The sequence below is a fragment of the Orbicella franksi genome, chromosome 3, assembly GCF_964199315.1.
Source record: "Orbicella franksi chromosome 3, jaOrbFran1.1, whole genome shotgun sequence".
In the NCBI taxonomy this organism is placed as follows: Eukaryota; Metazoa; Cnidaria; class Anthozoa; order Scleractinia; family Merulinidae; genus Orbicella; species Orbicella franksi.
This window is the reverse complement of record NC_138147.1, coordinates 25,536,043-25,563,338: the sequence shown is the minus strand read 5'-3', so window position 1 is coordinate 25,563,338 and position 27,296 is coordinate 25,536,043. Positions and strand designations below refer to the sequence as shown.

General features: G+C 38.6%; 1 protein-coding gene and 3 pseudogenes across 2 annotated transcripts; all 4 read right to left on the bottom strand.

Moving 5' to 3' along the window:
* Positions 1–1,222: 1,222 nt before the first annotated feature.
* LOC145482814 (uncharacterized) lies at positions 1,223–8,107 on the bottom strand (annotated as a pseudogene). The gene is made up of 4 exons (XR_014048820.1): positions 6,975–8,107; positions 5,569–5,637; positions 4,970–5,059; positions 1,223–3,952 (listed from the first exon to the last, which is right to left on the bottom strand). The product of XR_014048820.1 is annotated as an uncharacterized LOC145482814 (transcript).
* A 2-nt stretch (positions 8,108–8,109) lies between these two features.
* Positions 8,110–13,168, bottom strand: LOC145482924 (uncharacterized; annotated as a pseudogene).
* A 2,382-nt stretch (positions 13,169–15,550) lies between these two features.
* On the bottom strand, positions 15,551–19,018 carry LOC145482453 (uncharacterized; annotated as a pseudogene).
* LOC145482828 (histamine H2 receptor-like) lies at positions 18,458–22,816 on the bottom strand. The gene is made up of 2 exons (XM_081461467.1): positions 22,549–22,816; positions 18,458–20,267 (listed from the first exon to the last, which is right to left on the bottom strand). Exon 2 carries the CDS (start codon positions 20,232–20,234, stop codon positions 19,197–19,199), a length of 1,038 nt encoding a protein of 345 aa, XP_081317593.1. The 5' UTR covers positions 20,235–20,267; positions 22,549–22,816; the 3' UTR covers positions 18,458–19,196.
* Between the last annotated feature and the right edge of the window lie 4,480 nt (positions 22,817–27,296).

The following is a 27,296-nucleotide window of genomic DNA, read 5'->3' as shown; positions in this document are numbered from 1 at the left end:
TGATAGGCTCAAAATGGTGTTTTCTCGACTGAGTTACCCAGACAGGTTAATTAATCCCCACCATCTAGCGCTTTATTCCAGTCAAAGCTTCTGATCAGCCTGTTCCCGAGTTACCAGCTGTTAAAAATGATCGTGTTCGCGTTGTTGCGCCATTTAAATGCTTCAGCCGATATTGTACGAGCACAACTCAAAGATCTGAGCCAGAAAATTTATTTGTCTGTTTACCCTATTTTCAATTAAGACCAAAGAAAAGGCAAAAACTTGAGCGATGCCTTGAAGGAGAATCTTCTTTAAGATATTTAACCATTAGATGAATTTTAATCTATATTTTCAGCGTTATATTTTGTGTTTAAATATTGACGAAAGCAGAGAGAGTAATTGATCTATTGTGGAGTTTGCTGGTGTATAAGTAATAGCGCAAATACAACATGGTGTAACTGATTTTTCTTAACAGAGTTTTGTTTGACATGGCAAATTCAAAAACAACGTTGTCAGTTTTGATGCAAAAATGGTGGTAAAATGGCCCATTTTACCTAAGTCCCATTTCCAGGCTTTGCCTATAATTAATGCCCAACTTTTTGTGGCAGTCAGAGAGAATATGAAACGCAAAAGGTAGCGAGAGTAAAAGGGCCGGGAAAAAGGAAAGCAAAGGGACAAGGAAAAAAACTTGGAACGGGCAATGGCAAAAAAAGTCCAAATTTTGGCTTACGCGCGTGCGCCAAACTAAAATGTTGTACGGTTTAGTACCTAATCTTGGGGAAATCTATATTGTTGGTATAATATAGCTGTCTCAGCAAAACTAAGGTCAATTTAGCGTCATGGCAGCCAAAAAACGTATTTAATAGTTAAAAACGGCATTTTTTGTGAACGTTTGGCAGTCAAAGAGTTAAAGTATAATGATGCCCACGCTTGGACTCTACGGAAATTTAAATGCTTCAACGTAAAAGGCATCTTTACGGGGGCTTCACGGTAGGTTTGCGGAGCATTTTGGCGGTGTTCAAAATTTAACTCTACGTGCCTTTTTAGTACCGTTCTAATGCTCTTTCCAACTTTGCCATTTCGTGCCGTGAAAGTCCCATTTTGTAAATAACTTGGAATTTACAGCGTTTGAACAGTCCACGTTAGTCTAACCGGTTACACGAGGGTTCCATAAATAACACCCATTTTTTTAGTACCTACAATTCAAATAATGTAAACTGCTATTCATGGAGGTCGTTTCTAAGAATTTACTTAAAATTAAGATATCACTTAAAACTGTGGCGACATAATTTAGATTTGAAATCGGTCAGTGAAGATGCTTGTCTAAGGACTATAGGTAAGTTGTTCCAAGACTGAGCTCCGCGGTACGAAACTTGAAATTCTCTAAGAAAATCAGTTCGGGGTTGAACTAATTTGTTTTCAGCATACCTTAAACGATAATCACTTACATTATCACAATATACGAATCTTGATCTCAGATGCCATGTGATATTTTATACATTAGGATAGACTTCTGTTCCAATCTTTGATAGTAGAGTCTTCGCCACCCCAGTGCCCGAAACAAATCATCCAAATTACTATCATAGCTCGCAGACATTAGGGTGCGAGCTGCGCGAATTTGAAGCCTTCGGAGTTTATCAGAAAGGCCCTTGTTACAGTTTCCCCGCACTACATTCCAATAATCAAAATGTGGTCGAGCGCGATATTAAATATTAAATGGAGTGAGATGCCGAATTCGTTTAATTGCACCAATGGCACCAGCTACCTTCTTAGAGATATTTTCAATATGGCACTCCCAGTTTATATTTTGATGGACATAGACTCCAAGGAGGTTACTTGCTCTACTGCGTTCTCGTTTATAGTAACAGAATAGAGGGACTTTCCATAAATTGTGATAGCTTCTGCCTTGATGCAATAAGAAGCTTGTTAGCAGATTGCAAGCCATTCGTACACAATACTCAGGTCGTGATTAAGGCGTTACAGTGCGTTTACTGAAACCGGGGCCACCCAGACAAAGAAAACCAATCAGATGGCCGAACTGAAACAATAGATTCCAACATTTTCAAATCCAGCCAATCAAATGTCCCACTTTCAATTCCAACCAATCAAATGTTCGGTACAAGAAAATAAAATCTCAACTTGTTCGTTGTGATGCTTACGCAATTAAGGTGTTGCATAATGTATTGCCAAGCTCAAACCATTGGTAGTTTCGCGTGCTTGCGGGTCACCAAGAATTATATGCCACACTTTATATGGGGTCGTTGGTTGGTTTATAAAATACGTGGAAATAAAAGCTGCGTAAGAGTGTGACTTGTAAATATATATCGCCAACAGAGTGTGTTGTGTGAATATTGTCGCGGCTGTTTAAAAGAAACCCCTCAAATGGTCTCTGAGCAGTTTCGAATGAAGGCAGGTTCGAAATGTACGAATTGAAAAGGGATTGTTTTCAATGTAACTGGAAGGAGCTGACAGCAAACTTGAAGCAGGAGAATTGAAAAGTTAACTTGATACAAAAATGAATTCTTTGTTCAAAATATCTTCGATTTTTCCACCCAGGGGAAGTTCCTATGCATCCGTCTTTTGTTTTTACTTGAGTGACTTTACATGCTGAGGCTTCGATAGTACAATGCGGGAAAAACAAGCCGTTTGAATTTTCATGAAGATATTATTTCAATACACTGATAGCCCAGAAAGGGAGCTCAAACTCCGAAATGTAGAGCTCCTGAGACAGTGAACGCGATAGTTTTTTCGAGAACTACATGGGAGCAACCGAAAGGTGTGTGAAAATAGAAACACGCACAGACAGCAGGATATGTATATGTATATCAAAACCAGAAGAGGTCCCAAAATTGTTCCCTGGGGAACACCACATCTTAGGCATTTCGGAGTTGACTTAAAAGAATTAATATGGTGGCAAAAACGACATGAAAATCTGGTAAGTACCTCACTTTGACACAGTGTGTCCTCCCCTTTGAAAAATCCTGGCTACGCCCCTAAATAGGTTTTATTATTATTATTATTATTATTATTATTATTATTATTATTATTATTATTGTTTCAGTATTTTACTGAAAATAATTTCGGGATTTTGAAAATCTTGCCGCTTAATAAGGGGAGGCCGCTAATAGGTTGCTGCTTAATAGAGGTTCGACTATACAACATAACTACTACTACCAGCAGAATCATTCATGTTTTCTCTTTTTCATGCTAATTAAGGCATTCGTTATTTTGAAAACTCCACCGTCGTTTTCAAACGTGATTAGAGACCTTGTGCATATACGACGGCGACGGCGGGGACGACGCCTAGTAGAAAATGTGTTTTTATTTTACTTTGGAATTTCGCATGTATTTAGATCTATTCAGTGTGTTTCTCGATATTCAAACTTGCCCATCGAATATGCTACGCATGCGTTCATTTCCAAGTAGAAATACGAAAAATTAGCTGTTGTGTCTCGCGTTCTCCAGACAACGCAAAAGCTGGTCATTTTAATTTCACGTTTCTGTTTTGCAGAGGACGGCAAAGAACTGTACCAAGAATTATAACGCATGTGTAGAGCCATTGTTCTATTCATTAAAACTTTTGTTTGGTGACGTTCTCGTTGCCGTTACCGTCGTTTTTGCGTAAGGTCCCTATTCTCTGTTTTCCAATTGCCCATAATTCACTCTCTTTGCCCCCCAAATTCAGCATAAACTATTGTTGTGAAATGCTCTTGGGAATATGCAGACCTCCCAAGAGTATTTTATTCATTGGGGGGCAAACAGAGTGAATTATGGGCAATTGGAAAGTAGAGAATATATAAGTTTGAAGACGCCGCCAATCATAAACACATTATGAAATAAATAGTATAAAGTTAGTTTGAAGCTAAATTCTAATCTCCTACAGCTTGAGCTCTCATTGGGTATTCTTCTCTCCGTCAGCTTAACTCGGTAACGTCACCAGTACGATGAAGTATGACTCAATTAATCCAAAGAGCTATGGAACCAAATACGGTGAGGTAAAAAACAAAACACAAGTGTAACAATAGGTTAACTTTCAGGAGGGTAGGGGGTTGCATGGGGGACGTAAGCAGATTCAGGTGGAAAATGCCGATTTATGCTAATCCTCATTCAAGTTCTTGTTATCTGGTCTCTTGAGACACCTGAGATCTGCGGGCTTAGGGACTAAAACTCGCGACCGAAAAGACTCCTTGTTCTTAAAGAAGCCCACAGTTCAAATTTAAAAAAAACTATCGATTAGTCAGTCGCTCAGTCGTTCAGTCGCTCAGTCGCTCAGTCGCTCAGTCGCTCAGTAAATCAACCAATCAATCAGGTCAGTCAGACAGTCAACCAACCAATCAATCATCAATCAATCAATCAATCAAGTAGTAAGTCAGTCAGCCAGTCATTCAGTCAGTCAGTCAGTCATTCATTCAGTCATCAGTCAGTCAGTCAGTCAGTCAGTAAGTCGGTCAGTCATTCAATCAGTCAGTCAATCAATCAATCAATCAATCAGTCAGTCAGTCAGTCAATCAATCAATCAATCAGTCAATCAATCAATCAATTAAGTAGGTAAAAAAGCAAGCAAGCATTCCAAAAAAAAAAAAAAAATCAGGGGAGCGGCAGTCATTTGGCTATCGGTCAAATGACCAGTTGAAAGTCGCTCGATACTGCTTGGAGTGTCGCGTCGAATTGTTCGAGTTACGAGTAATGAAAACATAGAAACAAAGAACTTATGTACCTATGTATTTTTTCTCTGTGTTAATTGTCTCTACTTTTTGTTGATGTTATTATGTATGCTGCGTCTCGTTTCGTTCAAAATGTGCAGTATAGTGTCTTGAAACTTAAAACTCGAAACTACATACTCCCGATTCCCGACTCTCGACTCCCGACTCCTGACTCCCGACTCCCGATTTTCTTTTTAAGATGAAATATCCCAATAAGCGTCTATATAATGTAGTAATGTAGTATTTTTTAATTTACAGTCATTATTGTTTGTCGTTTGTATACTTACCGTGAGGAACACCGACTTGCTGATCACTGCCAATCCCCCCACAGACAATCGGATGGGATCTCCCCGCAGATGAGCAAGGAAGAGCATCAACTACACAAAATAAAAAGCATTACGAGCCATTAACATTATAGCCTATTTTACTTCACTGGTTGGTAAACTGGGTCATAGAATATTTTAATTATTAATTGATCAACTGACTCGAAGCGAGAGAAAGTGATTTGGGTTCTAATCCTGATCCCGTCTTCATATGTGGGGTGGGTTTGGTATTGGTTCCAATCCTTGCTCCCAAGGTTTTTATATATTACAATTTTATTTAAATGAGTTGGCCTGAGAAGATTGGTAAGATGGACTCATCAAGAATCTACGAGAGGCTAACGATGTTATCGGGCACTCTATTGGAAAAAATTGATGCACCATTTTTCTTTATTTCCTTTTTGTTTTCGCAAAGTTACATATAAAATGTTTAGCAATTACTTTTGCATTTGCCCCATATTGTTAACGCTATTATTTTGGGGATTGTTTGTAATGGTATGGAACTCGTTTCGGCTCGACCCCCGACGACACTAAAGCCCCCTTTTTATCCTGTTTCCAGCACATACCTCAGTATTTTCTTGTATGTTTTCGACAGAAACCTTAGATTTCTGTAAGGTTTCATAGAAACTGTGAGCCTACAAGTAAAATGTATGGGAAATAAGCCGACTTTAAAATATAATGCAACATATGTTGTCTTACAACACTTTAAGACTTATAATACGAATAAGGAACGCTTTGTGTGCAGCTGGACTGGAGTGATTTACGAGTTGATAATCTGCATTACTATGGCGACGTGATAAGGGGTAAAACATACTCCATTTTTAACGAGTGATAGCATATAGCTAGAGGAAGTTATAGGCGTGATTAGATTTATGGAAATTTGTGGTTGATCGGTTGGTCGTCTGTCAACCACCGCTGTTAATAGAGTCTGTCAGAGTGTGATTAACGTGATAGCATAATTAGAGGGAGCTATAGGAGTGACTAGATAATGCCAATGATCAGGCGGCGGTCGGTCGCTCTTGTTCTAATTGAACGATTGTTCTAAAATTTATGCTGTTTCACACAACATACAACTCCTCAGAAGATGTTTGACCACCCTTGTCACATGCATGATATGAGCATGTCTGTTTGAAGAGCTGATTAGTTGATAAGGTTGAAATAGGCTATAATATAAACTACAGCTAGGTGCGTCAGTTTCACAGCACAAAAAAAAAAATGATCCCTAGAGCTGTACCAAGTATTCATTTTCGTCCCACACGTTTTCTGAGTAAACATTTTCGGTGCTGTAAACGGTTTCTTTTTCCTGCCGAATGTGTTGATTTTACTACGGTAATGGCATATTTACATTTTGATCTCTTTTTCTCGACAATCATGATATTTATACAAAACGGTTCTTTTCTTTAAAATTTGCACTGCGTCAAATTTTCCAAGGCCGGCACCAATAAAAAACCAAAATAATGAAGAAATTGCACTTAAAAAGTGAAGCAATATAAAGGGAATTCATAAGTGTTCTGTTCCGCGAGAATATAAAATCAAAATTTGCAACAAGAAATAGTAGAAATGTAAAGTAAATGGATTCAATTAATTTAAATATGCTGAAAATTAAATCACCTTCACTCTATTTAATCGCATCGTGGATGTACTGAACCAAATGAAAATAAATAAATTAAAGAAAAAGAATAATGTTTTCTGAAGGCTTTGCCCTATACTAAAATGCCTCCTATATCAAAGATTTGTAGTTTCGTTTTTTCATAAAATTCCTAACTCTTAATGTACGTACCTATACCTTGAAGTGGATAAAAAAACATTAATGTGCTTAGTTTTAAAATATTTAAAATTTCTAGTACAGTGCAAAAATGAAGAAGTCGACTGGAAAATGACTATTGAAAGGACAGCTTCGATGCAAGTTAAATCCTAGATATATTATTAAAGAAGACAAAATATGTTTTTTATTAAGACATTTAAGACTTACCTTCTCGTTAACGCGGCTTCCAAACATGAAAACAACCCCCAGCAAAGTCGCTGTACACAAACTCCAGTAGAGGTAGCTGATAATAACGATGGTGTCTTTTTGGCTGCTTGCCGACTTGATGAGTTGATGGAAGTTGATACACAAAAGTGGTATGTCCAGTGAAACGATCACAAAGAAGAGCGGCGAGAACACAGCATTAGCCAGCTCTACCATCTCACAAAGCTTCAGGTGTTCCCGCCGCAGGTGTGCTATGGTGAAAGAGTGGAAGGATTCCTTGGACATTTTCTTTTGCAGAGTTTCGAACGTCTTTTCCAGGAGCATGCAGGTGATGCAGAAGATCAAGGCTGGAAGAATCCAAGCGAAGGAGTCGAAAGTCCCAAAGACCACTTCTATCACTCGCACTGCCAAGTACTTATCTGAGTGTGGATATCATGGTGGGAAAATAGAGATTATACCTCTGTAGCAGACACTGAAATAGGTGACGACAACGGTATTGATCAGAACTGCAAGGCAACCCAAAGCTAAACCTTTCACAGCTTTTTCCTTCATCCCTTCTAGTTCGGGTGTGTTCGTTCCAAAACTGGAAAGAAATCGAGCAAATCTCGATGGTCGCCTGTTTGGCGCTAATGGCAAAACGACCAAGCAAACGGTGGTGCTACTTGCGCATTTGGCATACCAAATGGTGGTAACCAATAAGAAGAAAAACTCCGGCGTTGTCGAGAAACCTATGTGAAAATGACTTATAACACTCAATACCACGAGTAGCCATTGGCCCAGAACGACGAGCGTGCTGAAAAATCGCGAAATGTAGCCTGTACGTTCTTCGGCGACCTATCTCAGCCGGTGCGGTTTCTCCGAAAAACTGCCCAGACAATTTCATGGCGATAAAAATTGGACTGAAGATCGCTGAGAGCTGATTTTGACGATTTGTGTTCATTTCGTTTTCTCTCGGATATTCTTCGGTTGAACCAGTATTATCAATGTTATTTATAGACCTTTGGCTAATTTCTAGTGCATACACTGCTCGTGATGATAGCATGGCGTTTTCCGAGCTTGAAATGAAGGTTTCTCAGTGTTGAGTTTGGAAGACGTCGTACACTGACTGACAAATTTATTTTGAATATCAAATCTTCCAACAGGTGTTACTCGCAAACTCAGTTACAGTACAGAGAACTTGATAATGTTTTGCTACCATATGGAAATCGTTTGCAGTGTTTATTTATTACTGTTGACTATAAAGATCACTACCTTTTGACATAAAACTTAAACCAGCTCGATTCCAATGATTTAGAAATTTCTTTAAACTGAAAGGTTGCTGTCAAAGGACAGTGCTGATTGGTTAACAAATGAACTTGCATAACAACCTAGAGAAGACCCCATCCAAAGTTGACAATCATGGCAGCCGCTGATCTTCATTCAACCAATTACAATATGGCCAGAGGGTCTCTTACGGGATATTGTACATATATATGTTTGATCGCGGAATTTTCTCCCTATTAAATTATTCAGTGTTCGGAGTTTCATTTAGAGAAATAAAGAGGTAAGAAAGAAAACCTTGTGTTGAATTTTTTTGTAAAAATGGAAACTGGGAACTTAAAGCTTCATTTGGTACGTGACATGAATTTCAATCACTTACTTCCGTCCCTGGGGGTTTAATTAATACTTTACCCCATCTGTTTACTGTATTCTTTATTATACGTAATGTATTAATGGACTGCAAAAGGATTTGAATAGGAGGGTCTGGAAGGGAGGGGGGTCTGATCACGCATTCCCGCTCCTTTTTGACGAGAATCACGCATCCCGCACGTTTTTCATCACTATCCCTAATCCCGGTTTTCTTTCCCAGAAAAATACATTAAATAATGAATGTAATAAATGTAAGATATAGATTGGCCCTTTCGATAGATATTGTGAATTTATGCGTGCTTTCAAAGGCTTCTCCTAAAAACGAATTGGTACCTCAGTATTATGAAAGAGTACGATATGACCGATATCACGATATGATATGGCCGTAAGATAAAAGGAGACCAAAACTCTTACTGCAGCAGAGCTGGCATCACTATTTGCCATATCTAAGATCATTTAGGATCATCTAACGGTTAAGCTGTTGAAAAAATGCCCTCAAGATTACAATAAATGTGAAGAAACTGAAGAGCTTGAGCACATTTCCCGGTCTTGAAGAGGTCAGAATACCAACTTTGCTTAGTGGACAGCTGGTTAGTCAGAAGCAAAGTTGTTTCGAAATTTGCTTTTCTGTGCTTGTTGTTTTGTTTTTGTTCTCTTTGGATGTGCCAAACTTCCAATGAACAACAGCTGTAACAAGGCCACATCCTGTAATATTGCAACCCGTGAATGTCCTGTACAAGTTGAGCACTCCTTAGCTGGAAGCTAAATTTCAAGCTTCTACAACTTTAGCTCTCTTTGGGTATTCTTCTTTCCGTCAGCTTAACTCGGTAACGTCACCAGTACGATGAAGTACGACACAATTAATCCAAAAAGCTATGGAACCAAATAACGTGAGGTATGAAACAAAAGACGATTATATACACGTCAGTTTAAGATGTAAGATAACTTTCAGGAAGGTGAGGGGGAGGGGGGTGGGAGTGTGCAGATTCAGGTGGAAGATGTCGATTTCTGCTCATCCTCATTCAAGTAGTGGTTAAATTTCCGTTGTTGTTACCTGGTACAGAATTTCGTTCTTTCCTCTGCAAGCGATCTCATGTAACCGTGAAAACACCTAAGGAACTGAGATTCAAGACCGAAAAGAGAGCTTGTTCATCAAGAAACCTGCAGTCCAAACATTAAATCAACCAGTCCATAAATAAATAAAACGATCGATCAATCAATCAATCAATCAATCAATCAACCAATTCCGTCCGACTCCTGATTTTCTTTTTCAGATGAAATATATTATTTACCTTAAGCTTTGAAGCCCTGTCTATATAATGCAGTAATGTAGTAATGCAGTAATTCTTATTTACGGTCATCAATTGTTTGTCATTTCTATACTAACCGTGAGGAACACCGACTTGCTGATCACTGCTAATCCCCCCAAAGACAATCCGATGGGATCTCCCCGCAGATGGGCAAGGAAGAGCATCAACTACACAAAATAAAAACCATTACGATGCCATTAACATTATAATATATTTAAGTTGACTGGTCGGTTAACTGGGTCATAGAATATTTCGATGAATTCGAAGTGAGAGAAAATGATTTGGGTTGTATCCTAGACCCGTCGTCATATGTGAGTTGATTGTGGAGTTGGTTCAAGTCCTTGCTCCGATGGCTTTTTTCCGCTACAATTTTGTAAATGGGTTCGCGAGAGGGGATTGCACTTCTGAAGCATTATTTAAATGGAGAAAAATTTTCTGTTTTCTACAAGAGAATAACAATGTTACTGCGCACTTTGTTGAAGAACCGATGCTATAATTGATGGATATTTTACTTATTTTCTTTCTTTTCCCCACAAAGTCATATATACAATATTTAGCAATTACTGCTGCATTTGCACAGTATTGATAACGCTATTGTTTTGGTCATTGTTTGGGAGGGTATGGAACACGTGTTCCGTTCGACCCCTGATGATAATTAAAACACCATTTTCGTTTCCAGCACATACCTCAGTATTTTCTTTTATGTCTTCGACAGAAAACTTAGATTTCTGTAAGGTTTCATAAAAACTGTGAGCCTGCAAGTAAAAATTTCGGGAAATAACCCGACTTCAAAACATAATGCAGCTTATGGTGCCTTATAACACTTTAAGACTTACTGTTGCCATATAACACGAATAAGGAACATTTAGTTTACATCTGGGGTGAGATGATTTATGAGTAGAGAGTCCCAGATCTAAAGCAGTTCAATCTGCATCAATATGGCAAAGTGATAAGGGGTAAAACATACTCCATTTTTAACGAGTGATAGAATATAGCTAGAGGGAGTTATAGGAGTGATCCGGGCAGATTTATGCAAATTAGCGGCCAGTCACCTGGTCTTCGGTGAAATCTCGCTGTTAATTTATTCTTTCAGCAGGTGATTAACGTGATAGGGTAGCTATAGGGACCTGGAGTAGTGACCAGATAATGCAAATGAGCAGTCGATCGGTTGGTCGTGTGGGGAATGATTGTTGTGAAAGGTATGCGTTCTCACGCAACATACAACCACTAAAAACCTTTTTGACAAACGTCTTTTCAAATATCACGGGTTGGGTTAATGAGCTGATTGGTTAATAAGGCTAAATTACAATGTAACCTATATACAGGGGGCGTCAGTTTTACAGTAAGAATAAAGAAAAACGTTTACTGTAATCCCCAGAGTTGTACTGAGCTTTCATGTTCTACGCACACACTGTTTCTGAGTGAACATTTTGGGGGCCGTACACATTTTCGTTTTCGTGCCGATTGTGTTGATCTTAGTAAGGTGTTTAAAATGGCATATTTATTTTTTGATTTCTTTTTCTCGACAATCATGATTAGTTTCTTTAAGAATTGCATCAAATTTGCCCAGCCGATCCCAATAAAAAGCCCAAAATAATTAGGAAATTGAACTTAAAAAGGGAAGCAATGTAAAGGAAATTCATCAGTGTTCTGTTCCACGAGATATTAGTATAAAATTTTCAAAAAAGAAATAGTATAAATGTTAAATAAATGGATACAATTTAATTTAAATCTGCTGAAAATCACTTTGAGGCTTTTTAATCGCCCCATATATAGATGTGCCGAAGGAAATGAAAATGAATAAATTAACGACGAATGTGGCTTACAGTAAAATGTATTTTATATCCAAGTTTTCTAGTTCTGTTCTTCTTTATGAGAATCGTATGATATAATATAGATAATTAATGACTCTTAATGTACTTACTACATCTTAAAATGCGCAAAACATTAATGCACCAAGTTTTTAAAAAAAATTAATATTTCTGCTCAGTGAAAAAACGAAAGAGGCCATTGAAAAATGCTGATTGAAAGTACAGCTTCGATGCACTTTGAATCGTAGATGGTAAAAATCTGAAATATAATTAAATATATAAAATATATTTTTTTAAGACAGTAAAGACTTACCTTCTCGTTAACGCGGCTTCCAAACATGAAAACAACCCCAAGCAAAGTCGCTATACACAAACTCCAGTAGAGGTAGCTGATAATAACGATGGTGTCTTTTTGGCTGCTTGCCGACTTGATGAGTTGATGGAAGTTGATACACAAAAGTGGTATGTCCAGTGAAACGATCGCAAAGAGGAGCGGCGAGAACACAGCATTAGCCAGCTCTACCATCTCACAAAGCTTCAGGTGTTCCCGCCGCAGGTGTGCTATGGTGAAAGAGTGGAAGGATTCCTTGGACATTTTCTTTTGCAGAGTTTCGAACGTCTTTTCCAGGAGCATGCAGATGATGCAGATGATCAAGGCTGGAAGAATCCAAGCGAAGGAGTCGAAAGTCCCAAAGACCACTTCTATCACTCGCACTACCAAGTACTTATCTGAGTGTGGATACCATGGTGGGAAAATAGAGATTATACCTCTGTAGCAGACACTGAAATAGGTGACGACAACGGTATTGATCAGAACTGCAAGGCAACCCAAAGAAGAACCTTTCACTGCTTTTTCCTTCATTCCTTCGAGTTCGGGTGCGTTCGTTCCAAAACTGGAAAGAAATCGAGCAAATCTCGATGGTCGCCTGTTTGGCGCTAATGGCAAAACGACCAAGCAAACGGTGGTGCTACTAGCACATTGGGCATGCTAAATGGTGGTAACCAATAAGAAGAAAAACTCCGGCGTTGTCGAGAAACCTATGTGAAAATGACTTATAACACTCAATACCACGAGTAGCCATTGGCCCAGAACGACGAGCGTGCTGAAAAATCGCGAAACGTAGCATGTCTTCAGACGACCTCTCTCAGCCAGTGCGGTTTCTCCGAAGATCTGCCCCGACAATTTCATAGCGATCAAAATTGGACTGAAAATCGCTGAGAGCTGATTTTGACGATTTGTGTTCATTTCCTTTTCTCTCGGATATTCTTGGGTTTGGCCAGTATTATCAATATTATTTATAGGCCTTTGGCTAATTTCTAGTGTATATATTATAGACTGCTCGCGATGATAGCATGGCGTTTTCCGAGCTTGAAATGAAGGTTTCTCAGTGTTGAGTTTCGAAAACGTCATATAATAATTAACGAATCTATTTTCAATATTAAATTTCCAATTAGGTGTTACTCGCGAACGCAGTTAGTGAACAGAAAATGAGGGATTAATAATGTTTTGTTTCATATGCAAATCCTTTGTAATATTTACTTTTCACTGTTGACTGTAAAGATCACTACCTTTTGACATAAAACTTGAACCAGCTCGATTTATTTAGAAATTTCTTCAAACTGAAAGGTGGCTGTCAAAAGACAGTACAGATTGGCTAACAAATTAACTTGCATAACAACCCAAGGAAATATCCATCTAAAGTTGATAATTATTGCAGCCGCTGCCATCTTCTCTCTGGGAATTACAATTTAGCCAAAGGGTCTCTAACAAGATATCGTTTTTAAACTTTTTTTTTCAAATCTCTCTCTTTTATAAACTACCTTGGCTGAAAATTATTGGTTACGGAATTTTCTCCCTGTTCAGTGTTTGGAGTTACATTCAAGGAAATATAAAAGCAAGAAAGAAAACCTTGTCGAGAAGTTTTATTTTATTTTATTGTTTTTAAAAATGGGAACTTGGAACTTATAGCTTCATTTGGTACGTGATGTAAATTTAAATCATTTACTTCAGTCCCATGGGGATTAATTAAGTAAACACTTTTTGAAATCTGTTTACTTTATTCCTTATTGCAGTGTGTGATATAATAATGGAGTACAAAAAATGAGGTTTGAATAAGTGTATTTGTTGGAAAATAACGTTCATATACAACTGTTTTCGCGTCCGTTCGATTAATATTTACAAGAGGTAATTTTACTGTGTGTAGATCGGATGAGGAAAAGCATTTCTCTGATCGCTACTCTTCTCCATTAGCTTTAAATTACAGCGAGTTCGCGGCCTTATCTAATTTTGCACTTTGTGTATTGCGTTGCATTGCAAACAAAAGGATGAAAAAGCAAAACAAAACAAAACAAAACAAAGCGTACGTTGTTGTTTGATAGTTTGAATTATTTATACATTCGAGTCAAACTATCATGTTGCACTCCTTTATATTCGGTCTCTTTTTAGTTTCAGATATGTTGCCTGGATGCTTTAAGGGACATCGTCACCATTTTTAGCAGGATTTGGGAAATCTCAAAAACATATATCGATCCTTGGAAACTGAACAATAATGGTTTTATTTTGCAGAGCAGTAGCCGACAAATGATTAAAACCCATTAGGAAGTGATGATGGCTAAAGCCCCGGCCAAACGATAGCAACATGTCAACGCAACATATCGCAACATTGTTGGGCGTAACATGTTGCACACGTTTGGCCACCCTGTTGCGAAGTGTTGCGACATGTTGTGTCTTGTTGGCTCAAGTTTGAAAATGGTCAAATTTGAGCCAACAACACCCAACATGTCGCAACACGTCGCAACACACCACAACAGGGTGGTCACACGCGCGCAACATGTTGCGTCCAACAATGTTGCGATATGTTGCGTTGACATGTTGCGATCGTTTGGCCGGGGCTTAACGATGGCGGCCATGGAAACCGATTGCGATATGGAGTTTTGAAAAAGCATCAGGCTGTCAGTTTTTCAAAAGTTCAAGTTTGGCTCAAAAATCGTTGAAATTTTGCCAAATTGATGCTGCACTGTGGACGTTCTTCAAGAAATTGCCTTTAATCATCATTTCGTTAGAGCTAATTAAGTTCTTACTACATAAATGTAGGGACCATTTCGTGAATTTATAACAGTTTTAAGCAAATATACTGTGACAGCGTCTTAATTAGGGTGTACAAAGAATTCTTTTAGCCATCTTTAAGCATAACGAACTTTAGCCGTCTTCAGACTGAAAGGCAGCAATTCATGGATTTCCAACCACATCAGATTGGTTAAAGAGTGGAACCAGGAGCCATAATCGGGGACGGAGACCGTAAGTCTCGGGATTCGCGCGCACCTATGATATGGGACAATTTTTCTATTTTTAGAACAAATTGCGCCATCCTGACGTCATATATCCGCGCGGATTCACGCACGTGTCGGGGGCTCTCGCGTGGATGTTGTCACGTTGTGTGATCAAATGGTGAGAGTTTGAGAGATTCTTTTGCGTATTTTTCACAGCGATGGCAGGGAATAAGGCAGGGAATACGAACCAGGGCGCTTATATGTAGTTTTATGCTCTGAGCTAACGGAAAAGGTGGGTTTTTCAGGGTCGAAAACAAGACTTCAATCTCGCGCTGGGAATGAATACTAAGATCTGCTCAGCTAGTTGTAAGCTTACGCGTATGTTTTTGCGTTTGTTCTGACTTAAGAATACAGCAAGAAAACTCTACACTCTGGTATCGAGTTAATTTGTGAGTTTCTCAGACAATGGTTCATCATAACCAAAACCTGTTTTGACGGTTTCTTATTGTTTCTACTTGTTTGGTGAGTGTGCAAGAGTTTTTGAAAGGAAAGTCTGACGCGTACAATTAGCTCATTTGCATAGTGCAGCTCGTGCACTTTCAAGTCCGAGTCGGTGTTTGAATTGTCAACAAATCTTGACAAAGATTTCTTTCGTTATCTTTTGTGCTGAGATGCTGTAACAAATTTCACGAACGCAAAAAAGGCTACTAGCATCATGTGTGTTTCTTCAACATAAGCATAGTGAAGTTTTACACTGCGAAAATGAAAATAGACAAGGAGTTTTGATAGCTCGATCAACAAACTCGAAATCGTTATTCCAAGTTGACTAAAGAAAGCGTCATCGTGACTTTGCTGATTATTTCTGCTTTATTCACATATTTCCAGCTTAGCTTTTAATATGTTCTCAAACATTTATCAATCTTAAACATATTTAAAAACTATAGAGTTATTGTTTGAGTTCGATGTACGCTTTCACACGAAAGAGCGGCGGAAGTACAATTTGTCATGTTTACTGACTGTACTGAAAACACGCATCGGCGGGCGCTCTCATTCATTGACAACAGAGAATTTACTGGATTTTTACACGAATAAAACTGAGCAGTATCTACGGACGTAAAGTTATTGGGCCTTGGATGAAACATCAAGCGTTGCTTAAAATTCAAGCGAAACTCCAACTAGCAATTATTTTGTTTTACTTTTCGGTCGCGATAGACTGACAAATTCCTCGCAAGTGTGTGGCAAGAGGAGCTAGGAAACTATGAAGCCCTGAAGCTCTGCTATATCTAAATATATCCAGCTAGTTTTTTGCTGTGTAATGGAAAGCTGTTAATCTTCAACATACGTGAAATTTAAAGTGGAGTAATGTACAGCTCATGTAAAAGAAGCATCCGTCGGAACACAACTTGGTCAGCGATATATATAAGCTTACAGCGGAACATACCTAAATTCGACACTGTCTTACTTCGCTCAAACTGGAGAAGCTTACGACGAAAATACCAACAGACGTGAACACGTTGAGTTGTGGGCCAAAAACATGAAAATTTTCGGGAATTTCGGACGCCATTTCCTCCGCGCGACATCCGCAAAAATCCTCGCAGCATGTACGCGCGTGTGCCGCAGGCGATGGCGCAATTTGTTCTAAAAATAGAATTATTGTCCCATATCATGGCGACAACCCTAATACTACAAATGTCGCGCGCTTACGGTCTCCGTCCCCGATTATGGCTCCTGGTGGAACACAAGTAATCTGCGCATGCTCAACAAATCAGAATTGGGTCCAAATCCGTTATCTGTTTACGGAAAAGATCACCTTCCTAGTTGGTTCGCCGTAATGAGATTCTGCTGGTGTGCAATTTAGTGTAAATTATTAAAGCCACACCCACACAGGGGGAGGGGCAGATCTAACAGTACCAGCGAGGATATTTATATGGGTAACAAGATTGCAATTCACCCTCCCCTTTTGCTGGGTAGATACAGGAAACAGAGACAAAACACTGATTATGGTGGCAAAACATAGCAGGGAAGACAGAGCCTATATCCCCTAGAGTAGCGGCGTCTCTAGGGGAACCTATGTTACTAAGGGGACCAAAAGAGGGGACCCCTTCTGGGAGGACAATAGGTCAGATGTTACGATGGCACCATCCTGGAGAGATCCGGACCTATTTCCTTGGAAGTAACATAGCATGGACCAGAAGAGAGGGTGCCCTTTTGGAAGGACAATAGGTCAGATGGTACGATGACACTAACCTGGAGAGATCCGGACCTATTTCCAAGGGTGGCCATAGCACTTACTGTGGGGCAAAGTGCAGCCTAGGTTGCACTTCCCTGCCACGATTGTGTGAGCTAACTGCTAGCCCGAGAGGGGGAGGGGTGAACACAATCACCCCACAGGAAAGAAAAGCAAAGCAGATCTCCATAGCAGTAGGAGGTCTGCCACACACAATAAGATACAAGAAGCATGGTTCTCAATGAATAGTACTAACTAGATTCACAAAGTTATAAATCAATAGATAATGGAATTAACTTAAATGATTGACCCTTTCAGCCCAGTTGTGTAAGCAGCATTGAAATTAAAGTGAGTATTGCTGCTTGGTAGGCAGTAAAGGACGAGAAATTGTGCTAAAAAAATAAGGCCATTTGGGAATCAATCTCTTTCAACCGACTAGTGTTAGTAAATAGGATAAGCCAGTGGGGGGAAATTTGCATGTTGATAATAAGGCTGAAAGGGTCCAAGCAGATCTTATAGTAGACCTAAATTACAACATTAGAATTATCCATGACTAATTTCTTAGGGATAGCTAATAGTGTTTCTTGAGGAGTTCTGATGTAGCGTTCATAACAGTCTGAGCTCCAGCGGCTCAGTACCTTGATAAGCCACGAAGGTACACCTGCTACGGCTGCAGTGGTAGCTGCACCAATACGGATACTCTGTGTGAAATAATGATCAGCAGGTAGGCCACAACCTTGCAGTACAGAACGGAGCTCCTTAGTCAGGGAGGTACGGGAGAGCCACTTGCCATTGGTGAAGGTAAACAAATTGCCTGTAGCAGCTGGTTTACATCGCAGCAGGTAGTCTTTCATAGCCATCACAGAACAGATAGAGGTGGTGGACCTTGCTATAGTTAAGGTACAGCCTTTCCGAAAGGGGTCAGTTGTGGATTGCTTAATGGAAACAAGCATGTGGTTGTGGGATTCATTGTTAGGGATAAAGGTAATATCCATTAGCCAAAGATGGACAGTAGGGTTAAAACTACTGCTATTACAAGTAAATTCACTTACACGTAGAAAACCAAAAAAGGCTAGGTTGAAGGCAGCCCACAGCATTATCTAGTCTACATTGTAACTTTGGGGGGGGGGGGGGATGGAAATAATTGTAAATTGAAACCAAAATTTGAATAGTTATGGGGTGGCGAGTTAATTTGGGAGGCATTTGGGACCGTTTAATGCCAGAGAGGACCTTTTGCAGGCGGTAGAGAAAACGGAGAACGGCCTAGCTTGAATACTAGCTCACAACTGCGACAGGGTCAGAAAACAATGGGATTTTACTAACTGGGGATTGAAGGAGTTGGGAGGGGTATAGCACGCTGAAATCACATGAGAGCATGGTGGAAAATCACTGGGAGCTTTGTCGTATGATTTCCCATATGGTAAAACTATTGGGTTGCATTGGACATCAACCTAAGGTTATTGCACAATGGCTAATAGGGAGAAGATAACAGAACTGGTGACAACCTTAGATGACAGCTATGATGTAGACTACAGAGCCCATTAACCACAGTTTAAATGCTTAAACTTCTAATTAAACTTTGGTAGCTTGACTCTCTTCTAAGTTAATTTTGAGCCTGAAAAGGCTCTTGAAATTGTCAAATAGTAGCAGCTGGTTTACTAAACGTTTTGTCTTTAGGCTTTCTTCAGTTTGATACACTGAAGAAGGACTAAGCCCGAAACGCTTAGTAAACAAGCTACTATCGGACAATTTCAAGAGCCTTTTCAGTCTCATTTTTATTTTGTCGTCATAGTGTCTCATTTCTACTGATTCTCTTCTAAGTTGTCTGCATGGTTATAAGTAAAACCAAAACACGATCGCCATTTAGTTACAGATCTGATCTAGGAACCCCAGTTTACGGGCTTGGAGAAGTCAGAATAGCATCTTTATTCAATGGAAAGGTGATTCCCCCGTAGCAGAGGGGGAATTGTTTTGAAGATCAGGTGGAAGTGTCGGCTCTTTTGGGCTTGTCGTTTTGTTCTTGTTCTCGTTGGATGTCCCAAACGTCCATGGAACAACAGCTGCAACAGGGCCACATCCTGTAATATTCCAACCTGAATGTCCTGTTGAGCACTCCGTATATGACTGGGTTGATTGCAGAACTAATTGATACCAAAAAGACATTGAGGAGATATACTCGTCTGGGTAAAGAGTGGTTCCCCGTGGCAGAATCAGTAAACTCGATAACAAACACAGGGACCCAGCAAATCGTAAACCCCAACACCATGGCAAACAGGGTCTTGGTAATGTTTACTTCCTCGACACTCATCCTCGAACTCTGAGCACTTATTGAGTCGATAGATTGAAACCTTTGTCGATGTTTCTGTACTTTCAAGAACACTTTGGTGTAACAAAATGTTATGGAGCCGAATGGAATCACGACTATGACTAAACCCAAAACGCCAGTATATATCTTGTCAATGGTTTGATGGTGAAATTCAAGCACGCACGTGATTTTGCCTGAGTGGAAATGGAAATATGCCCAACCTGTGACCAATGGTAAGCCGAGAAAGAACGCAGCGGAGACTACTACAGCGAGCAAGGAGAGCACCACGAACTTCTTTGTGAAAATTTTGCGAAATAGCCAAGGTTTTACCACTCGACAATAGCGGTTGAAAGCAAGTAGAGCAATCGTTTGCAAAGAAACAAAGGCCAAAAAGAGAACTGCAAAGCCATGCACTCCACACACCTCCTGTGAGTACCGCCATTCGCCCACAAGCAGCACTCCCCAAACCAGTGGCATGCAAAACATTGCCATGACGACGTCAGAAATGGCCAGTGCAAAAATATATTGAAAGGTGATGGTTTGCAAACGAGGATTTTTATAAACGATCAAACAAACGAGAATGTTTCCAAATAGCGCCATCAAGTTGATTATGATATACGGGGTCGTCTCTATAATGTAGTCGGTAGTGCTCCTGGAATCCATTATCGCTATTAGATCATCATAAGGATTTCCTTCTAAGGTGCTATTCATTGTTGCGGGTTGTTGATTTGTGACTTGGCGGCTCTGTTGAGAGAGAGAAAAAAAATTTTGTTGTCAACAAAACCATCGTTTCGTATCTTGGCAAAAACAAACGAGCCAAAATTCCGAAATAGCTGAATTCGGCGAAAATTTAGGGGATACTCTTGTATAGCTTCAGCAATTTTCACGAGGCACAAATTGTATACCTTTCTGTTCTTCAATACTTTAATTTGGACTAGTTCCTCGTCAGTCATTATTTTAAAGCTCATTTGTTTGGAGTCTCATGTTCAGAATTTTATGACCACATTTAGCAAGAAATCTGGAAACTCCATCTCCATTTTAGAAAGAAAATAAAAATGCTCAATATTTAATTGCGATCTTAATATTCCATTTTTTAAAGCTTCCTTTCAATTTGACTCAAGGCAAAATTATTGTACTTGAAAGTGACATTGTTATCGTAGCCACATAAGGTCAGTGACTTGATATCGCAGGATGTACCAGGACATTACACACAAATTTGGGTAGGGTATAATGACTAATATCTCTTGTTTAAAGTACATAAGATTAAAATTCACTTGACACGTTTTGGCCAAGGAGTCTCGAGGTAAACGTGTACGTGTATGCAAATGAAGGCTAAACTACGGCAACAAGAATGACCCTTTGGTTTGTGACCAAAGTATGCTTTCAAACTAATGAACTGTTTTTCAAAAGCTTAAAATAATGTTAAAACCACTAATATCTATGACCTCTTGAGCCGTCTAATTTGTTTTGTCTTGTAACACAAAATCATATCACGGAAAGCAAAACAACTCGAATTTGAATCGAATTTCAGTTGGCTAGCAAATACCACTCATTCGGAAGCTTATTTCACGAAGTTTAAAATAAATTACCACAACTAAGAAGCTTTTTTTCACTCACTTAGTGAATCAATTACTTGCAGGAAAAAAAAAATTGTGGCGTGAAAAATTGGGATCGAATGACAGATTAATCTAAAAAGTCTAAGCAAAGCAGTAAGTTGAAAATATCAGATCCTTTTAGGCAATCAATATGCAGGCTTTATGATGATCAGTGTACTTTTTTGATCTTTTCACTGATGACTTAAAATGGCAAGTAATGTCTTGTTTTATAAATAAATTCGTTTCATATTTTCTGAAGGTAAAATTTGATTATTTAAATTTTAAATCGTCACTCCTGCTAAAGTTCCTTCCAATTTTCTAAAAGTAGGATGTTGCTTCAGAGTTATCCGTTCTTAATCTCTCTCCTGACAATATGGAAATATACGAGCACTGTCTTGTAGTGTGTTTCCTAAAAAGATGCTATTTATTTAAGCAATATCTACTGATGTACAGCCTAGTGAATTCTAGAGAAATGAAAGCTAAAATGCTTTGAGACATCCGCTGCCATATGGCAAAGTAAATAGAAGCTTTGCTCAAGGTTCCATTTACGCCAGACCGGCAGCTCTTGTTCAAACATCTCCTTTCACATCGAGCAAATCTTTTTTATGAAGCTTGTTTATAAATAGATGCACGTAAAATTCACCGGCCTTTAGAGAATAGCATACCAGGTGTAACTTCACTAAATAAGAATTTGGGTTGATGCCTTTTCTAGGTATGATTAGATTATTCGGAAGTCTAATTTAAAGCGCAAGGCGTTACTAAATTAATTAGAGAGATACGGGAACAGAAAGATAAAAAAAAAAAAAAAAAAAAAAAAAAAAACAGAAAAAGTTGGAAGGTCCCATGACTAAAGAACTATGCTCACCCGTTCATATTTCCCTGTTTTTACAATGGAACGGAACACTAACATCGTTCTCTTATGCTTTCAGAACAAGTCTCTTTGGGTTGAAATGGTCACTTCACCTTTAAATGCGGCTTTTATTATTTGTTGTATTATGTAGATTTGGTAAAAATTTTCGGAAACTTATATATCTAAAAATTTATTGAGATTAAATTGGAAAAATGGTTTTACCAGAGGTAAAATTTAACCGGGAAAATTTTCGTTGCATGTTTCTGGCTTTGCTTCATATGAAGTGCTCAAACAGCAGCTCCCGCGCAATTGTCAGATTCTGTAAATGTACATTCAATTTCACTCAAGATGGCGGGGTTTTGGATGGCGACCTTAAGATCTACCTTAACACGAACTTACCTGCACAAACTGAACTAAAAAACTGAATGAAACGAACTATGGCTCTTCGTTTAGAGTAGATAACCAGGTCTCGGTATATCATGAAATATTTTCTTAATTTTTTTTTAACGTGGTGCTTGCCTTCCATGCACATGGGCTATTTTTAATGCAGTGGAAACGATACATTCACTTTTAAACGTACCTGTACATCGAGCAGCTAGTTCAGGCTAGCTGGACAGTATTCACCTGGAGCAAAGAAAATATCAAAAAACTGCAAATACACGCGGCCGCGACCACAAGCTAGAAGTAAACTAATAGTTGTGGTCATAAAAAAGCCACACTGGTAGCTTTCAAGTTATTTCGCTTCACCTTTGGCCGCTATTGAACTCAAACAAACAAAACATGAAATCGTTTAATTACTTTTTAGCCTCATTTGCATTCGTACCACCTCTGCTTAAAGACAGCTGTTTCAATCTTAGACGACAGCAACGATGGGTTGAACATAAAACGTGCATTGCTCCTTTCGTCTTGATAACTATTTTTTTTTTTTTTTAATTGTTTCTGAATTCATGTTCAAGCCAAAAATTGAGAATATTTGATACCGTCTCTATACATTAACGTGCAGCGCTAACTATAGGGGACTGATTAGTTTTGTAACCTTGAAATGAGATTTTCCGAATGAAATTAAACAATGGAACTTTATCATTGAAGCGACAAAATGAGATTTTTTGACCGCTAACTCCCCCACTGTCATTAAGTTTTTCTTTAATACGAATTTTTCTTCAGGAAATCATCTTCCAAAGGAAAGTTCCTGCAGTGAGTGACGTATAGTCTTAAAAGATTATATTGAAAGTAACTTAACTCTGGTGTAGTTTGTCAACCTACGATTTCCTCATTGCTCGAAAAAGTCACTTAGCTATTGTTAGACGTGCTTGATGTTTTTTTTTTTTCGATTAGAAATGAACTCTCGTATTTTTCTTTTTTAAAGAATTATTTGATGGCTTCTTGAGTTTTAATCTTCATCAGTTTTATGACGTCTACGGAAAGTCCGAATCAGCTGTCTACAGCAGCAGTTAGTTACATTCAAACTGGAAATGGAAAAAAAGACGTAATTACTCTTGGTGCTGAAACTTCCCAAACGCTTCGATATTCACACGAAGGTCTTTCAGTAAACAGACACTGATCGTTTTCAAATGTAGTAGATTTCATCAACCTGTAACCTAGTTGGAGAAAAAAACTGGCTTTATAATTTTAGAATTACTTGTGATCAATCATTAGGTTGACGACGGAGAATGGAAACAGCCCGAACTGAACTAGGCAGACTCGGCAAAATCTTTTTCACCTGACCGATATATATTCTATTACGTGCATTGTAAAAAAATTCGAGCATTTGGTACACCAAGCCGTCTTTGTAAGGTAAAAAACCGAACAAAAGTAAACGAAAACTGAACTACTTACAGGTAATAGATGCTTCTTTCTGAGTATAAATGTTACTCTTGTGAAAATCAACAAATGTAATAGAAGAGAAAACTCAGCTGTCTTTATTCTTTTAAAATTAATAAAGAAAACACATTGCAATATTCAAGCCAAGACAGTTTCTTTACTATGGATATGTTATCAGTTTTATCCTTAAGCCATCAACAAAGGTAGGTATTATAACAAAACATCAGCAGATGACTGGATCGAGATTTTAACCATTTGATGGTCCTTCTGGATAGTAAAGAGCCACTCGTTTTAATAGAAAAAGTTTGATGGCTTTTTCTACAAGCAGCTGCTCTATTCAGAATTATGACGCCCCTAAAGAGCAGGGAAACAGCTTTCGAGGCTGCTCACATTTGAGTCCAGAAGGTTGAAGCCTACTAATAATTTAACGCTCACAAACGACGACTTTATACAAAAGATGGACTATTTAACTGCTATACACTTATTGTTTCGCGAAAAGATAGATGATGAAAGGTAAAAATTCATTTTCTTGTGAAGTTGCGTGTTGCCTGCACTAGGAGCTCTTACTAAACCTTTTCTTCCTATTAAAAAAAAGAAACAATAAATTAAAGACAAGTCGACACAACTTGCATTTTATCGTCGGAATCATACCTAATCAAAAACGGTTTTCTTATGGTCTACGAGGCAAACAACATGGAGTTGTAATGTCATATCACGTGATTGTTATCCAATGAGCCGCCGTTTATTGCCCCCGCAGGGTTTTGGACCAAGGAGGCACCCTAGGATTCCCCGCGTGTATACATACAAGGAATTTCAAAAAAGTAAGAAATGTGTTGGTAGTATGCAAAGCGTTCTGGATTTGATGAAACTAAGCGCGCACGCTGGTCTCGGGTAATGTAAGGCAAGGAACGCGGGCTCACAAAACGGCTGTATAATCGAGCCTACTCTTGATTTCAAGGTTCTCGCAACCAGGAGTTTGCGTTTCGCCATCTTCTAGCAGCATTTCAAGGTTCCTGTAGCCACGAGTTCGCGTTTCGCCATCTTCGAGCAGCATTTCAAGGTCTCCGAACCACGAGTTCGCATTTCGCCATCTTCGAGAGGCATTTCGAGGTCAAAAATACACTCCAATTACAATATGCAATATGGCCTGCATTATGACGATTTTAGTGCGATCAAATAAAGTCGCTTCGTAATGGCCGAGATTCTCATCTAGGACAAATTGAAAAAGATTTCAAAGATCCTGAAGACGGATTTTGGGAGAAAAACAACTCAGAAGGTATCGTAAGAAATTCTGAAGTATACTAGAAATTCGAGGTCAGTGTGGCATGGCTCAATTGCAACTAAATAACTTAATACCCTTCCGATCGCCAGCTTTGGCATCTCGTTTATTCGGATCGCTTATTTGTATTGAGTAATCTTACGTGGCGTAGAACTTATGTGTGGGTTGGGTGACTTTGCAGGGATCCAAATGTAAATGTAAATGTTTTTGCAGCGTTTTCGTTGAGGTCAAAAAGCTTGACTCTAATTTGCATATATGGTGACTGTAACGCGATACTTCTTATACTTCTGTTTATAGTAAAGGTAAAGTCTGTATGCGAGCCAAGTGGCCCATCAGGCCGGAGCTTATCCCGGTTTCTGTAACATGAAGCGACTAGGAGTATTTCTACTCCCCCCTGGATGGGATGCTAGTCCATCGCAGGGTTACCCCCAGCATTAAGTTCGCCGGTACCCATTTATACACCTGGGTGGAGAGAGGCACTGTGAGAGTAAAGTGTCTTGCCCAAGAGCACAACACAATGTCCCCGGCCAGGGCTCGGACCCGGACCTTCTGTTTACGTCTCGAAAAAAAAAAATCGACTTCCGTTCTACTTTCGAGATACGTTTGCTCATATATCATATATCAAGACAAATGGTTTGTTTAAGCATCAAATTCGAAAAGCAGAGTAGTTTGACTTAATTTTTTGTTTCGCTATAACTTTTTAACCTTTTTTTTTTCCTCACAAAGTTCTATTGAGTGAAATTTTTGTAAAAGAAATATTGGTTTCCATGAAGGCAACCTATATTTTTTTTCCCAGAAAGTACTTTTTGCGTCCTTTCTAACGAGATATGGTAAACTGCTCTGTTGTACATGCTTTGTGAGAGTGTTTAATAGTTCTTATAAAACTGTTCAATATTATTGTCACGTTTCCAATTAGCAGAAATAAAAGAAAGCGGGGGTAGCTTTAGTGATAACTATTACTAGTTTTAGTGTTTTAGGAACGCTTTCGATTATGTTCAAATGAACACGTTTCGTTTCACGTCAAATTTCTGCTATGAGCAACAGCAAAGGCACATTATTCTAACATGGATAGTGGGAGGAATCACTTAAGTTCCCAAAAATGCCGTAAAATGTTTGGAACCTTCTATATTTTTTTCTGCGCTGGCGTATTCTTTTCATAGGTCTTTATGATTCATGGCCATTTCTTGAACATTGACTAAAACACAAAAGCCGCTTTTCTGCAGTTTTAACAAGACTTAACTAGCTAAGCATTTATGCAGCTTACTAATGAAGGAACCATGAATAACAAACAAATTTCCTATTTAAAATGAATATTTGCACTTTGAGACTGTTAATTGCAGAACATGACCCAGTGGATTTCATTTTCACATGGCCTTTGTTGTTTTAGAAATACTAAACAGACGACAGCTAATTAACTATGCATAGACTAGTGTGAAGTGGCCAGTTTTTTTGTTTTTTTTTGCAGGGGGTCCCCTTAACCTTAAGCGAATAAAGTATTTTGACTTACTGTTTCTGCCATAATCATTCACTCACCAAACCCAACATTTGTGGCGAGTTTAGGTCAGAAAAGGTAATTTTTGTTGTATCACCTTTTGCCTGGTCTTCTCATAGACACACTCTTAAAAAACAAAAGACAATTCGAAATTTGGAAAATAGTACCTGTCAATATGTGGTTGCCATGGAAACACCACGTGCCATAAAAAAAGGAACTCATATCAAATTGTTCCCAGTACCTTTCAAATAAATCTGTAATGTGTACATTTGCAGCTCAGAATATGGAATGGGGCAAGGACAAATCCAGTTTTTTTTTTTTTTTTTTTTTTTTTTTTTTTTTTAACAAGCTTCGTGTTATTGCTGCGCTCAGTATCAGCGTTATCAATTCTACACTAACATGTAGAAGTAAAGAAGAATTAATAGGAACTGAGATGCGAATATGTAAATGTAGGTGTATGTGATGTGCACTTTTCATATCAGTAAATATTAATCAAATACATAAAAATATCTCAAAAATATAAGAGTTAAATGATTCTCATTAACACCGGAATGTATGACAGAAGGCTAACACGACATTTCAGTTGAGTTCTGCCCGGTATAAAACTTTATTGACATACTTCACAGAGTATAAGTGTGCGTTTTGCCCTTTCTTGCAAAATATCCAAGTTCAGCTGTATTTAACTAGCAAAGTAATGCTTTTCTTTATGGACTTTCTGGCTGGGAGTTTTTTATTA